At 40.1% G+C, this 15,201-nt stretch overlaps 4 protein-coding genes across 5 annotated transcripts; 2 read left to right on the forward strand and 2 right to left on the reverse strand.

The window, feature by feature from the left end:
* Positions 1-396: 396 nt before the first annotated feature.
* Positions 397-1,932, reverse strand: LOC137726360 (H/ACA ribonucleoprotein complex subunit 3-like protein). Of its 2 annotated transcripts, none has more exons than XM_068465278.1 (4): positions 1,861-1,932; positions 1,537-1,615; positions 1,383-1,425; positions 397-675 (listed from the first exon to the last, which is right to left on the reverse strand). In XM_068465278.1, the coding sequence occupies exons 2-4, from the start codon at positions 1,588-1,590 to the stop codon at positions 578-580; spliced, it is 195 nt and encodes a 64-aa protein (XP_068321379.1). In that variant the 5' UTR covers positions 1,591-1,615; positions 1,861-1,932; the 3' UTR covers positions 397-577. The 2 variants fall into 2 exon arrangements, with proteins under 2 accessions (XP_068321379.1, XP_068321380.1); XM_068465279.1 differs by having other exon boundaries at positions 1,537-1,612; positions 1,861-1,915.
* Positions 1,933-3,059: 1,127 nt separating this feature from the next.
* On the forward strand, positions 3,060-5,214 carry LOC137726190 (uncharacterized protein At1g03900-like). The gene is made up of 3 exons (XM_068465073.1): positions 3,060-3,704; positions 3,791-4,060; positions 4,891-5,214. Exons 1-3 carry the CDS (start codon positions 3,210-3,212, stop codon positions 4,957-4,959), a joined length of 834 nt encoding a protein of 277 aa, XP_068321174.1. The 5' UTR covers positions 3,060-3,209; the 3' UTR covers positions 4,960-5,214.
* A 791-nt stretch (positions 5,215-6,005) lies between these two features.
* LOC137725330 (protein CHROMATIN REMODELING 8-like) lies at positions 6,006-11,309 on the reverse strand. The gene is made up of 8 exons (XM_068463976.1): positions 11,129-11,309; positions 10,883-11,009; positions 10,179-10,712; positions 9,647-10,052; positions 8,669-9,524; positions 7,801-8,410; positions 7,096-7,566; positions 6,006-6,911 (listed from the first exon to the last, which is right to left on the reverse strand). Exons 2-8 carry the CDS (start codon positions 10,973-10,975, stop codon positions 6,255-6,257), a joined length of 3,627 nt encoding a protein of 1,208 aa, XP_068320077.1. The 5' UTR covers positions 10,976-11,009; positions 11,129-11,309; the 3' UTR covers positions 6,006-6,254.
* Positions 11,310-12,599: 1,290 nt separating this feature from the next.
* Positions 12,600-14,907, forward strand: LOC137725784 (ABC transporter I family member 19-like). The gene is made up of 6 exons (XM_068464568.1): positions 12,600-12,792; positions 13,046-13,206; positions 13,356-13,407; positions 13,599-13,735; positions 13,900-13,986; positions 14,173-14,907. The coding sequence occupies exons 1-6, from the start codon at positions 12,657-12,659 to the stop codon at positions 14,458-14,460; spliced, it is 861 nt and encodes a 286-aa protein (XP_068320669.1). The 5' UTR covers positions 12,600-12,656; the 3' UTR covers positions 14,461-14,907.
* The last annotated feature ends 294 nt before the right edge of the window (positions 14,908-15,201 follow it).

Consider the following 15,201-nt stretch of genomic DNA (forward strand, 5'->3'; position numbering starts at 1 on the left):
CTTGTATTTTTAGCATATATTGGTTCTAAAAACATTTTCATGAAAAGAGTTTTCAACTATTTTAAATGCACTTCCAAATGAGCCCACAAACGTTGGCTAAAACAAATGTAACTACAAAAGCCCAAGTTCAATTCGAGAGGTCTCATTCAACTTATGAATAACAAATTCAATACTAGACCTATTGTGTAGCTTAATCTAATTATCGTTGTATTTCAATCTTAATCTTTCATAAATGAGGGTGTTTTTTTTTTTTTTTTTTTTGGTCGAAAATAAATGAGGGTGTTAGACATGGCTCCAACAAATTTACGCACCCAAGTTCGATTCTCCCTCCCCGTAGTTTAGATTCGTTTTTAAATAGACTCCAATTTAGGGTTTTAGTTGTGGCAACCAAATATATGAGTAGATGAAGGCTGAAAGTAAATTATTAATAGAAATCTACTACACTTGCAAAAACTTAAACAGATTCAGTTACAGTCCTCAAACAAAAGGTCCAACTACACAACACACCTAGTAAAAACTACAAACTCCCAAGACACTTTAAACGACGACGTGAGAGCAGCTGAACCATGTCAAGTACTCAATGCTTTAGAGGTGACTGCTGGGTTGGCAACAATCCAAAGCGCTTCTTCAGAAGATATCTTTGCCTCGAAAATTTGTCATCTGGGGAGAAGCGGGCTGCAGTTAAACACGGGAAAGAAACATATTAGTAACGAAAAGAACTGGGAACCTTTTTCTACGGAACATTAAGTAGAGCAACAAACAACAGATCATCACAGAACTCAGTACTAGAAAACGACTCAAGGATTACAATTCATCCAACGAAAATCAGAAAACACCATATCGTGGCACAACCTCGTCCCCAATCTCAAAAGTTTGATGACCACTTGTAAACCAAATCATCAGCAACACAATCCATTTCAGAATGAGTTTGCATTTCGGGAGCGGACACACAACACACAAAACACAACCATTCAGAGCAAGACATTGATAATTTCAAAACAAACATGTACGTTGCAGTAATCTATCTTGTAGTTTTGCATTTACAATAGCACCAGTAGGAAGAAAAAAAACCAGAGGAAGATTACAGCTTCATGCATCTAGAAACATCCAAAGATTCGACGAAAATGACCAGACAGGAACTTAGGACTACTTTTGATTCCGTCTCGTACCATCACACCAACAACAAACAACGAAGATCCCAAATACATTCTATATAGACAAGTTAAGCCTAAAATCATTATGCAAGAATGCGAAAACAACAGGGTATGATATCCTCACAAGTCACAACATAACAATCAATGCAAAAACCTACTCAGACAACTAACAAAGCATCAAAGAACAAAACCAGGTCGAAAAAAAGAAAAAGACGGAAACATCTTTACCTGGATGGGCAGATTGTGTAGCTTCCCCAAGTGGCGATTCCTTCTGCATTCACAAAAGCAAATGAAAAGTTCAATGAATACATCAAAAACCGAAAAACCGGCAAGTCGCTACGTGTTCTAACAACGACCTAAAACATTGATCATCATCACATACCTTGGTAGTGTACACTTTGTTGCCATTCTCGTTTATGTAGTACTGAAGATACATGGTGCCTGCTTTTTTCTTCAACCTGCTGAAAATTAAAAGCAATTCTCCATAAAACCCTAGCATAAATTCTTACAAAAATAAAACCCAATTGAAATCATTCCCTTAACTCCAATCAGTAAAAAGTACAAACCCTTGTGAAATTCTCAATTTTTTATTTTGCTGCTAAAAATTTTCGATTTTTATCAAAAAATTGTTTAGCAATCTTGAACTTGGTGGTAGAAAATAGGAATTTTAAGCTAAAAAGATCAGAAATTGTTCTGAAATTCGTACCTGAGAGCTCCAAAAAGTAGGCGGAGGAGAAACTGCTTGGTGTTCGCGCTAGGGTTTAAGGTCAGCGAAGGCTTGAGATTTTGCGGAGATATATGCTGGATTAGTTTCCGAAATTGCCGCTTAACTGTTGCTTTATGCCTAAACGAAGCCCAAACTCTTGACCCAGAACATAAAGCCCGAACTTAATCCAGTTTGCTTTTATTGAAAATGCTTAAAAACTGAAGCCCAATAGGCCCAATTTAATAGTAAGAGGCTAAGAGCCATATTTTATGGAATTGTGAAAATTTGATGAATATGTGAAAATTTTCTCAAAAATGTGAAAATTTGAATGAAATTTTAGGTCATGTCAAACAAAATATAAGACTTTCTCCAATATTTAACCGGTATGCATAATATATTGACGAATTTCGTTGATTTTTGCCGAAATTTAAGAGTTTCTCCAATATAAACTTTAGCCCTTATTTCCATATCTCTTTGAGTATTTTACAGAAATATCGACTGTATCTAAAAAAATTTAACCACGTATATCACATTCACAAGTGAAAAGAATATCTTATTCCCTTAAAATCTTTTTTAGTTTTATTAATCCATTAATCAAAGATATGCCTACCATTTGTATGACAGTTTTGACTGGTTGGCATGGATTTTGCCTAAAGGGGCAACTTTGGCCTTTTGCCTTGGCAAAAATACCGAGTGGAGTTGCTCTAAGTAGTCATAGAAAATGGCATATTTTTTAATTCGGATATGTTCATAGTTAAATCCGCCTCATGTAAACAAAACAAGACCTTGCCATTAATTTTTGCAAAACAATGAGCCCTGCTAATAGATGAAAAATGAAATTATCGATAGGCGGATTTCTCGTAATTTGTTGATTTTGTGTAGCAATTTAGGGTCATCAGGTATTTGATTCGATTGCCACGAAAGTTGATTGGCATCTCATAATCTCATATAACTTGTTTACTTTGTGAATCAGCTTAACGTTAGCAGGTCTTAAGTTCGAATCGACACAACAACAACAAAAAATTAAAAAAAAATTGAGAGTGGCAAGATGGTCATATCACGTCACCTCCATTGGACAAATTCCAGTTGACCTTTCCAGCAAACTGCCTCACCTTCGAACCCACGTCTCCGCAGACTCCCTCATTTGAAACCTTCCCCCCACCATTTTCCCATTTCTTCAAATTCACATCAAATTCTCCCCAATTTCTAGTCCCCAACTCCTTCACCAAAAATTTGATCCGAAAAAAAAAAAATCAAAATTTCGTAATTTTCTCGAATTATCAGCCGCATTGCGCGATCAGAATCCGGAAAAGCTCGAAGCTTTCTGCCCCCAATTCGATCCCGAAACGATGTCGTTCGAGGAGGAGGAGGAGGAGGCATTCGAGCACACGCTTCTCGTGGTCCGCGAGGTCGCGGTCTTCAAAATTCCGCCGCGGAGCACTTCCGGCGGGTACAAGTGCGGCGAGTGGCTCCAGTCCGATAAGATCTGGTCGGGTCGGCTCCGGGTCGTGTCGTGCAAGGACCGGTGCGAGATCCGGCTGGAGGATCCGAACTCCAGCGAGCTGTTCGCCGCCTGCTTCGTCCACCCGGGCCAGCGCGAGACCTCCGTCGAGACCGTGCTCGACTCGTCGCGCTACTTCGTGCTCAAGATCGAGGACGGCACCGGGAAGCACGCCTTCATCGGACTAGGATTCGCGGAGCGGAACGAGGCGTTCGATTTCAACGTGGCGCTTTCGGACCACGATAAGTACGTGAAGAGGGAGCACGAGAAGGAGAGCAACGGCGGCGAAACCAGCGACGACTGCCACATCGATATTCATCCCGCCGTCAATCACAGATTGAAAGTAAGAAAATTTTGAAAATTTTTACTTTAATTTCATACTTTTAGTGAACATTTTCGTTTATTTATGTAAATCTTTGGGATCTGAAGGAAGGTGAGACGATAAGGATAAATGTGAAGCCGAAGCCGAAGCCGACGAGTGGGGCCGGGATGTTGTCCTCAGCCGGGCTATCCGGGACGGCCAAGGCGAAGCCGATTAGTTTGGGGTTGGCTCCGCCGCCGGGGTCCGGGAAAGTTAGGCCGGCTCTGCCACCACCTCCCAATGACCCTGTTGCTGCTAGAATCAGCTCTGGTGGTGTTAAGTCGCCGGATAACACAAGACGTGGATCCGACCCGTTATCGGATCTTTCCCAGATTGAGGTAAGCAATTGCTACTCGTTGTTTCTATGGAATGGAATTGCATTCTTGTTCAGCCGAAATTGTTGTTCATCTTGTAGAATTTGGAATGTCTCTGAGTATTGGTAAATATTAGCTATAGCATTTGCCATAAAAAAACTAAAATGCTAGGAATTCCGTGGAGACTTTCAGCGTTTGTGTTTATGATTCGTGCAATATCCTAATCTGATCTAAATTACGGGAAGCGGGATTTGAACTTAAGTGTGTAGGAGGGCATGTTTTATTTTGATTGTATCCTTGTTGATTGTGTGGAGACCTTCAGCATTGATTGTTTGTTGATAGGCAGGAGGTCTCTGCTGTCTATGCATATTACTGACTTTTGATCGTATCCGTGTTGTTCGAATGGTAATATCGAAGCATATCTTGAGTGATTTATGGCGCATGTTTGTCATCAATGTCCCTAACTTACTTGATACTGGCCTTTGTCAGTTTCTTACTCCTGGTTTACCTGGAAAGTTGGTTCCGAGTCCTCTTAGAACGGCTAGCTGAGAATGAGTAGCTAGCCGACATTATTTTCTGCCCGCAAGTTATTGTCATGTGTGTTTCACAATCAGCTCACTTCTTGCACAATTGCTATTGTTTTTCTTTTTGTTTAAGCTGCTTTCTACTGCAATAATATGCGTCTTTGTTTTAATGTCGATCGATACAATTTTCACCCATATAAAGGAAAAAATTGCAAACTCTTTCAGTGCAAATATGAGTGGTTCATGGACATTTTACTTATCATTGCCTCTCGGAGAACCCTTTTTCCATAATTCCGATTACTGATGCGTTTTCTGATGATACATTTCCAGAGGAGTCTTCCTCCAGCGACTGGATCAGCGTCGGCAAAGACAAGTGCAGCAGGATGGGCAGCCTTCTGATTGTGTGAGCATCCGTTAATTATGATCGATGTCTTCGATTATTATTATTTTTCTATTTTTAAGGGAAAAAATGTGAGAGGAAGGAATATGTGAGAAAAGAAAGAAAGCACAAGGTACCAAATACATCCATACGTGGAAAATAATGTTTCCGGGCAATATATTTTCGAGCTTCTTTTGTTCTTTGTGCCGGCACATTGTCAACTTACAGTTTCATGTTTTTGCCTCTATAAAATACAGAAATGTGTGCCTTGTCTATTTCATTTGCTTGTTCTTGGTTGGATGTTAATTCTTGCAGTATTTCAATTTGACATTCTGTTGTACTAAAATAAGTTGGTTCGTCGTTTTCCGTTCATTAATTTTGCAATAACAGCGCTGTCTTGCCCATTAACCAAGGGGAGGAGTGCGCAAGGAGAGAACGGAAGCGTGAAAATCACTCCCCTGTCGTTTTTGTTGAAATATATCTTGCCAAAAGCCCAAGTAATTGTTTTTATTCTCTACTTTATTAAGTGCTTTTTGTTGTGGCCTCCTTTCCGCTAGTGTTGCGGGATATCAAAGCAAGAAAAATTATCTGAGTGTCTTGCAGGTTACTTCTAGAATTAAAGTCCATAGATTCTTCATGGCTCGTTCAGGTCAACACTGTCTTTTTCACAACACAATATTCTAAACTAGCCTTTTAGCAAAAATGATCCTTAAGATTGTCATAACTGACTCACTTTAGTCCTTGAGATTTAAAATCGATACAAGTAGTCACTGAGATTGTCCAACGTCAACCATTTTGGTCTATCTGTGAAAAATATCAGTTCAATTGAAGAAACCACCTGTTCATGTATAATGGTTGACAAAAATACCCTCAATTTAATAGAATTTTTTTAAAGAATAACCAAAATGATTGACAGTAAATAACCTCATGACCATTTCTATCAATATTAAATCCTCAAGGACCAAAGTGAATAATTATGTCAATTTGAGGGACCGTTTTGGCTAAAAAAACCCCTTCTAAATTATTCTAATTTACATAAAGAAGGATTCGAACTAAGTCCTGGCCAGTTGACCTAACTTATATATGCTTCTGGGCAACGCTGTTAAATGAAACGAGTAAATTATCCGAACTCTACAAATTACTGTATAGAGAAAATGTATCTAATCAGTGTGGTTTTGTTCAAAATGGTGCCAGAAGAACGTACCAGGAAAAAGAAACTATGAAATTTCTAGTGATCTTTGCCCTACAGAAGATATTAACAATGGTAGTGGATGAAATCAATCGGCACACTCAAGCGATGACCCAATGGTTGAGATTACTGACGATCAAACTCTGGCTTTAGAACCCAAACTGCTCCGTTTTGGTTTTTCTCCAGTTTGGCTATTTCCTTCAAAAGATTCTTAAACAAGGGAAGATCTTTAGATGGTATTCTGTCCTTAAAATGCTGCACTATGCTTGAAGAATCCGTACTTCCGCCTCTTTGTTGGATGAATGTACAGATCTGACGAATCACTACTTCAGGTTGCACTCCGCCTAAGTTGTGACCCGTCCTAGAAGGTCCAACATCAAGGGATTTTGCTCGGTTAAACTGATGCTCAATTCCGGCTTCCACAGCTCTTTCTTGGTTTCCTCTAATTTTTGCCAGTAATTCAGCAGAAGATAGTGCCTTCCCAGCAGGAGCCCCAGCCACGAAACCATTTGTGCCGTTGCTGGGGCCTTCATCTGACCGTTTGGTATTCTTGACCAACTGGGAGTTCAGAGTAGACCCGAATTTCCCACGGACAGCTGATGGTGCACCTGCCATTCCTGATTTCCCAGTCCATGTGGGGACAGACACGCCATCACGGCTTCGAACCATCCGTGACTGGCGCAACGCTTCTGCTGCTCTTTGTGCAACTCGGGAAGCTTGCTCGTCAAGCTTCATCTTCTCTTCATCATGGGCATTCATGATTACATCATGGTTCATAGCACTCTGAAGTCAAAATTGGAACAGCATTTTAAAAATAACGACGGGAACACAAATTACGGAAGAAACCGAACAATTTCTTGATTATTTCAGACAAAAGTAATAACAAGTTTATTTCAACTTAAGTTCCACAGCTGGAATATCAATTAAAAAAAAATGTGTATGCAGTAAACAAAGTGAAGAAACTTACATGTATCCCTTGGGCGTCAAAAAGGCACCTCAAAATATTTGTCTCTTCATCTACTTCACCGTCACTCTGGTCAGCCTTTTCTTTCCCATTCCTCCTGGATGGTCCAGCCTCTGAGTTATTTGCCTTGTCAGCCACAACACCATTGGTAGACCGTACAGAACCTCTCTGAGAATCTTGCTTATCGGGTTTATCATTCTGCACACCAACGACGTTGGCATCTTCAGATAATTGACCGAACAGATTAGCTGTTTCAGTAGACCCATTCTCTCTGTCATCACTCAGAGTGAAAAGATCCTTCATGTCTCTAGCTTTAAAGATCCTTCTCTGTTGTGGGTTCTTCAATATCTTATTGGTCAGGAAATGCTTGTAAATTTGTCTATGATATACCTTCTCCTCTATGGTTCCGCGGGTGATCAATCTATATATGGTTACATCCCGCTTTTGACCAATACGCCAAGCCCGCTCTCTTGCCTGTTGAAAGCACCCACATTACAAGGTTTACAAAAATATCAACTGTTAAATCCTGTAGGCACTATTTCAATCAGAAATATCCTAGAAGGATCCATCCTCCTAAATGTTCATGATTTCGCAAAGGGGACATATCTGTGATTCTATGGTAAACTTTTCAAGGAGAGAAGATAAGATTCCAAGTTCAAACATCTGCATCAAATTGAAAATTAAAAGAATAGTAAGTCCACAATATACCTGGATGTCAGTTGAAGGGTTCCAGTCGGGATCAAAGATGATCACCCTGTTTGCACCTGTCAGATTTGTTCCTAAACCACCCACTTTAGTTGTTAAAATGAAAACAAACACATCACTTGAGTTGTTAAATTCATCTATTAAGGCCATCCTCTGTTTGATGGGAGTAAGACCATCCATCCTCCGGTAACTATAATCATCAGCAACCAGAAAACTTTCAATAATGTCAAGCATTTGCTGAGTTTGTGTAAAAAGAAGAACACGATGCCCTTGATCCTTCCAAACCTTAAGCACTTGTGAAACAACTTTTAATTTCCCACTGCGTTCTAGATTCCCATAATCTGGATTCTGGCCGCAGTGTTCCCTCTCAAGCAGATCAGGGTGGTTGCAGATCTTGCGCATCACATCAATTCCATAAAGTGAATTCCTATTACCATCCATAATCTGTTCCACCTCAGAACTAGCAAGAAATGCTCTATATGCAGATCGTTGCTCATCAGTGAGGCTGCAAAAGATGACATGTTCAGTCTTCTTAGGAAGCTGCGCATCCACATCAGCCTTCATGCGCCGGAGGAGATACGGCATGATCAAGTCTCGCAAAACCACAGCACACCTGCCCAATGAAAACTTAGACTGGAAATACGCGAGTTTTCAAGAATATTTTATTTTACTTTTCTGCAAGGGTGAACCTAATCAACCTATAAACAATTCAAAACTGAGATAGTTATGGAATTTCTAATATTCAAAGGTATACAAATTAATATATAAGTACTCTGTACAAGTCTTGACATACAAATATAAGCATTCATCCAGGCCTGAGAATTTAAATATAAGTTGGGTCCTTTTGTATTTACAAGATATAAATGCAAACCTGTATGCAGTGGATACTTGTAATGGTGAAGCATTCGCATAGCCACCAACAGATATGGGAACTGCAAACTCAGCCTCAAATATGGGCAACACCCCCAACTTTCCAGGGAAAACAAAATCAAACAAGGACCACAGTTCAGTCAGCTTGTTCTGAATTGGTGCACCCGTCATTATAATACGATGTACTGTTTGTAACTGCTTACAAACTAGAGTAACTTCTGCATTTGGGTTCCTGATTCGGTGTCCTTCGTCCAGAACTGCATAACCCCAATCAACGTCAAGCAAACTTTCCCCTACAATACGGAGTTGCTCATAAGTTGTAATTAGCAACCCAGATTCCGACCTCAAAACACGGTTGATCAAGGAATCCCATTTTTTGGTGCTTTTAGATGATTCTGGTCTCTCATAATCACTGTCCGATGAACCTTCACTATCAGAATCACTTTCATCAGACTTTGATCCTTTATTTTTAATGGCAGGCTCCCGAGCTGAATCATGAAGTAGCTCCACATGAAAGCTCGGGTACCATTTTTTAGCCTCCCTTTTCCATTGGCGCAAAAGAGTAACTGGGCAGACAATAATGCTTGGTTTATAAATATGACTGAAATGCAATGCGCCGAGGAACGACAGAACCTGGATGGTTTTACCAAGACCCATCTCATCTCCAATAATTCCGCCTGCTCTTTGGCAATGCAGTTCCCATAGCCACTGGACCCCTACCTTTTGATAGTCAAAGAGTTCGTTAAAAATGTACTCCGGAATTTTCAGCCCCCCTTCTAGGGTAACATGTGGATACTCATCATCATCTACATCTCCAACATCATCTTTGTTTTCTTCTTCACAGCCGGGAGTGTTTTCTGCAAGAAAAATAACACGTCTCATTACTTTACAGATTTCTATAGTCAAGCAAGGAGAAAACATTTAACAGTGCCACACATCTACCTAACACCACCATAAGCAATGACAACATTGAACATACCACTTTCAAGCAAATTATTTTCCTCAAGAGAAATGCGCTTTCTCCATCTTTTGTCCGGCAAAGGACGCTTCCTTTTCTTTCCTGAACTTTTAGTCCTCTGTGTACCATTTTCTAGGGATTGAGGAATTTTAAGCGGTTTCCTTAGCCTCTTAAAAGGATGAGTGGGTGGATCAAGCTTTGGTAGAGCTTCTGGATCAAGCAACTTGGTAGCTGGGCGAGCTTGAGCAGCCTCTGAAAGTGACCGAACTGCTCTAGCAACACTGGCTGAAACAAAATCATCACTCCTGCCTCCTTCTGCGGGAACATTACGCCCCCGAGATGGCCCTTGTTCTTGAAGGCCGCGCTCAAAGCCCTTTAGCTTATGGAAAGGAGTTAAAATTCCTTTCCGAACTAATTCATCCCTTTCCTGGCATATCAAAAGCGTCAACTTAGTTATCCTCGTAGTAGTTAATCACCACATTAAAAATCTTACAAAGCAACACAAGCTGAGAAATATTAAGGAACCCTATTCAGTTCAAGGGCGTCAACTCACTGTTTCAACAAAGCCTGCAGATGCTGCATCCAACACAGCATCAAAGTCATCATCCTCATCAAATGAGACCGTTTTGATCCTTTTCTTTAGCTTTTTTCCGGATATCTGAACTTGTTTCGACTTCCTCTTGGGTGCAGGCTTGTCCTTGACAATATCCAATAAGACTTTGTCATGCGCAATACCCTTGGACGGTCTTCCCTTGCCTAAATCCGAAAGCTCCTTCTCAAGTTGCGCCTTTGTTTTCTTTAGACTTCTTAACCGGTCAGTAGCCAGGGCATGCTGGAGGTTATCTTCCTTATTTCCCGCCTCTGCGCCATCACCACCATCACGATCACCCTCTTCACTCCCCGCTTGTTCTGGTTCAACAGTGGACTCAACGGCATCAATTTCAAACTCAACTGCCCTCAATTTGTTATACAATTTGACCCCACTGGCAACCGATGGATCAATACTATCGGATTTCTCAAGGCGTTCCTCCTCCTCATTACTCCCTCCAACTTCACCAACATTATTACCATTGCCATTGTTATGTACCTGCAGTTCAAAACAACCTACTGTCAAATCCTAACATCCAATTAACCATTCCATCACTCTCCCCATCTTTTCGGAGCTAAAAAAACACAATTTCGAAACTTTCGATCATCTACATGCAATGCAATGGGTAATCAAGATTAAAACGACGAAATTCAATCAATTCCACATACCCCTGATAAAATGTCCCTCTCGATATCCTCGGGATTCGCCGCCGTCGCCCCTTTCAAACTGTTGAGCAAAATTGCATCTTCGTCTTCCTCCATTCTATTGCAAATGTGAAATACAGGGCAATTTTATCTGATAATTTCAATTAGCAGAAGCAATTAAGCATGCATTCGAATCAAATTAGGCAGAAAAATCATACACAAATCAACCACAAAACATCAAACGGAATTCGAATTCGATCAATTACGTACCGAATTCAGATATTACAGATTCGCAGAAGCGAAATCCTCTCTCTCTTTCTCTCTCCTTTTGTGAGAGGGTTTTGCAGCTACTGCTCGGTTGCGGTTTCTATGGCGCGTAAGGGGCACACGATTATTAACCTGCGCACCCTCGCAGTCGTCTCCGAGAAGCCAACTTCCTCGACTTTCTCACTTTCGCGGCGAGTGCGCGACTAGTAACTACCGGTCCCGCGGGTTTTTTTATGCATTGTAAATACACGACATGTCGTTCACTGCTGTTATGGTCCTTAAATCATCGCTTCAGTAAAAATTATGTTCTTAAACTAATATTTTTTTCAATAAAATAAGTCCTTCAATTTATATAAACTGCTATTCTCAATCTACTATTATATTCAAAGATATTTTATTTAATTTTTCATCAACAAGTCACGTGATTTATACATAATACATTTTGAATTATTGTAATTTTCTCGCCTACATGTCTTTAATGTTCTATATTGATGGCGAACTAATTTCTAATTTACACGTCAATGTTAAATCCGTACATATTTTTTAATGTAAGTCCTTAAAGTCATAAGAAAAAAACTATCAATGTATATGCTTCAAAGTATATCACATGTAATTCAAGTGGGATAGAACTTGGAGAATCAGCAACACTCCTTACTGATCATCAATCATGACTAGGCACGTGTTCAAGTTGTGATTAAAAAATTCACAATTTTGACACATGTCCAGCCTTGATTGGTGATCAGCATGGGTGCTGCTGAATCTTCTGCAGCCAAGTCTCGTTCATTTAAATGCCTTACATTGACGAAAAATTGAATTAAAATAATTTCGAATCTAACACTAGGGTTGCAATTGATAGATAAATTTTAATTAGTTTAGGACTGATTTTTTCAAAAAATTAGTTTAGAAACTCAATTTTCACTTGAATAATAATTAAGGGACTAATTCACTCTTTACTCTATTAAGAAGGCACAAGAATAAAGAATACGTACAAACCAAATAGGACAAGGAAAACTGGAAAACATTTTTTTTTTAACAATATTTACATTATGAAATAGGAGAGTGAACTAAGTCTTACAATAGATTTGCTATAATAATATAGTTCAATTTCATCTTAAACGATAATCAAACCTATAACATTTTTATTTACAGATGAAAAGGATACTACATACCGTAATATTAAGTGGCAAAATACTATTTTGTTTGATTTTTAATTTTTATCACACTTTTTATTCAATACCTAACACGAAGAGTCAAAAGTCAACATGGTAAACTATGTCAAGTGGGACCTTTCCAACCAGTTCTAGCCCAAATCTGGTTGGCCAATAAGTTCTGAACTCGTGGCCGTTTACACACCAGATTTCTCCTCTCTCACGAGACTGACAATACGTGGTCACTTCTTTACTCGCCACGTGTGACCAAGGCCAGAACCAACTCCACCGTCGGCGCCTATTTATCGGCCAACTCGCATCCATAAAACGACCGCAGAAAATACCATCGCCTCTGTGCTACCACCTGATTTTGCAGAGCAAACATGGCGGAAGAGGCATCGAGCGGCATCAGAGTCCAGGGCATGCAATTTGCGTACGACGCGCAGCCCCTCTTCTGCGATTTCAACCTCGAGATAACCCCTGGATCCCGATGCCTTCTCATCGGCGCCAATGGATCTGGTAATTGAAAAAACCGGGCTTTTGGGCTCGTTAAGGCTGCTTCCGGCTCATAAGTGCTTTTGTTAGAAGTGTTTTTTCACTAACATGTCGAAATTGTATTAAAATTCAAAACCCAAGTAGTGCTTCCTGGAAAAGCCTCGGAAGTGCTTCTAGTGTTAGAAAGTACTTTTGGAAATTCAATTTTCCAGGGATGCAGTGCGAATTGCACTTCGGAGCTGATTGGGTTTGGATACGGCGTGGTCTCGTTTTGCAGGTAAGACCACGTTGCTGAAGATTCTAGCTGGGAAGCAGATGGTGGGAGGGAGAGATGTGGTGCGAGTGTTGAATTGTTCAGCTTTTCATGACACGCATTTGGTTTGCAGTGGCGATTTGGCTTACTTGGGTGGCTCTTGGACCAAAACTGTTGGCTCTGCTGTAAGTCGTTAAACGAATTCTTCTACAATTTAAAGGATTTTGCTATTGGCTGAAATGAAAGCACTTAAATTTTGCTTTTGTGGCTGAAAAGCACTTAATTTTATGAGCATACTGAAACTGAAAAGATTTCGTCTTTGCAAAATTTTCAGGGAGAACTTCCCTTGCAGGGAGATTTCTCAGCTGAGCATATGATTTTTGGAGGTGGGGTAATTATAATTTTGCTGAAATTAAAAGCACTTAAATTTTGGCTGAAATGATAAGCACTGAAATTTTACTTATTAGTTATTATGTTCTTGTTTTCTTTCAATTTATGAGCATGTAGATTGTTCTTCCTTGTCAATATTGTTGAAATTTTCGATTGAATTGCTGTGTTTGCTCATGATTTTTGGCAGTCGAAGGGACTGATCCTGTTAGGAGAGATAAGTTGATTGAGCTGCTTGATATAGACCTGCGGTGGAGAATGCATAAAGTATCTGACGGGCAACGGCGTCGAGTCCAAATCTGCATGGGACTTCTTCATCCCTTTAAGGTATAATGAGATCTCGAATATCGGTTTGTAAAGTTAGATGACTGCTGCTTGTGTGCTTCATGTTTTATTCATAGTTACGTCTTGTGTCCGAGTCCGTCTGTGATTAAAAACTCAGTAGACTGTATTGACATTGTTCTGACTAGAGGAAGTTGACAAATCTGCAGGTTCTCTTGCTTGATGAGGTAACAGTCGACTTGGATGTCGTTGCTAGGATGGACTTACTAGATTTCTTCAAGGAAGAATGTGAGCAGGTACTGACATTATTTATCTTCGACAAATTATATCATGCTTCTTGCTTGGAGTATTATCCAGGATCACCATTATGATCGTGCAAAGTTTGATTGTCGGGTTAAGTAGTTTAAACATCGTTTACTGATTCATTCGACCTGATTACTCTCTGTTGTGACATATTATTCATCCTTTTGTGTAAATTATAGAGAGGAGCTACAATTGTATATGCAACCCATATCTTTGATGGGTTGGAGACATGGGCAACGCATCTGGCTTACATCCAAGACGGTGAGCTAAAGAGGGCTGAGAAGTTGTCGGAGGTTAATGAGTTGAAGAGTTCGGTCAATCTGCTCTCTGTTGTTGAATCCTGGCTCCGCGCCGAGACCAAGTCTGACAAAAAGAAATCCTCAAATCCCCCTGCCCAAATGAAAAAGGCCTCTCCTTTCGCTAGTTCTCCATTCACGTCATCAAGGCACATGGCGTATTACCGCTGATCTCAAAGAAGCTGTGAGATAATATCAAATTCGAAGTCAGATGTACAAGTAAGAAAAGCAATTTCATTCATCAGCAATTATTTCCCCTTTTAGATTGTAGAAATAAGGTTGGCAGTAAGATGAAATCCCCAGTTGTAGCTTTCGGGTTTGTTTCTACAAGATCAGCCTGCAATCCATTTCCTGATCTGGCTTTGCCTTCCGATGGTATAGAAAAAGCAGAAACAGATTCGTTCGACGAGAGGGGACGTGTGATAGGAGCATCAACATGCGAATGGCACATGGTTTATAGGATTTGATAGAGGACATTGTCTTAGACATTCTTCTTGTGTTTTTGAAAACATTCACTAAAGGGGTGACTTGTGTCACAAGTAAAACACATGCGCTGTACAATGGCATAGTTTGCGATATAGAGAAATCTGAATGTGATACGGCTTCAATTTTTAGTTATTAGTCTCAGTTTTACTCTTTACTGAAGATTATTCTTTCCACCTTCGGCCTCACAACGTGAATTTTTCGCGGTTTTCTTTGGGAATAACTAAGTTATGTGATTGCGTTGCTTAAATTTCCAGCAGTTGAGCTTTTCTAAGAAGCTATTAGGTTCATAAGAGGAGGACCTGAACCACCTCACCCATCTCTCAACTACTTGAGCTTACAGGCATCATAAGCGACCAACTAGTAGCTTTCTTGGGTTTGAACAGGCACGAACCCAGCTAACGAAATTGGGGTGGGCTAGAGTACACC

The sequence above is a fragment of the Pyrus communis genome, chromosome 2 (genome assembly GCF_963583255.1).
Source record: "Pyrus communis chromosome 2, drPyrComm1.1, whole genome shotgun sequence".
In the NCBI taxonomy this organism is placed as follows: domain Eukaryota; kingdom Viridiplantae; phylum Streptophyta; class Magnoliopsida; order Rosales; family Rosaceae; genus Pyrus; species Pyrus communis.

Coding starts and splice junctions, on each gene's coding strand:
- LOC137726360 (XM_068465278.1), bottom strand. CDS start 1,590: ATGTATCTTCAGTACTACATAAACGAGAATGGCAACAAAGTGTACACT. Junction 1,426..1,536: donor ACAAAGTGTACACTACCAAG/GTATGTGATGAT, acceptor TTGTGAATGCAG/AAGGAATCGCCACTTGGGGA. Junction 676..1,382: donor TACACAATCTGCCCATCCAG/GTAAAGATGTTT, acceptor GTTTAACTGCAG/CCCGCTTCTCCCCAGATGAC.
- LOC137726190 (XM_068465073.1), top strand. CDS start 3,210: ATGTCGTTCGAGGAGGAGGAGGAGGAGGCATTCGAGCACACGCTTCTC. Junction 3,705..3,790: donor CCGTCAATCACAGATTGAAA/GTAAGAAAATTT, acceptor TGGGATCTGAAG/GAAGGTGAGACGATAAGGAT. Junction 4,061..4,890: donor CGGATCTTTCCCAGATTGAG/GTAAGCAATTGC, acceptor ATACATTTCCAG/AGGAGTCTTCCTCCAGCGAC.
- LOC137725330 (XM_068463976.1), bottom strand. CDS start 10,975: ATGGAGGAAGACGAAGATGCAATTTTGCTCAACAGTTTGAAAGGGGCG. Junction 9,525..9,646: donor AAATAATTTGCTTGAAAGTG/GTATGTTCAATG, acceptor TTTTTCTTGCAG/AAAACACTCCCGGCTGTGAA. Junction 6,912..7,095: donor TTGACGCCCAAGGGATACAT/GTAAGTTTCTTC, acceptor TTTTGACTTCAG/AGTGCTATGAACCATGATGT.
- LOC137725784 (XM_068464568.1), top strand. CDS start 12,657: ATGGCGGAAGAGGCATCGAGCGGCATCAGAGTCCAGGGCATGCAATTT. Junction 13,736..13,899: donor GACTTCTTCATCCCTTTAAG/GTATAATGAGAT, acceptor ACAAATCTGCAG/GTTCTCTTGCTTGATGAGGT. Junction 13,987..14,172: donor TCAAGGAAGAATGTGAGCAG/GTACTGACATTA, acceptor TGTAAATTATAG/AGAGGAGCTACAATTGTATA.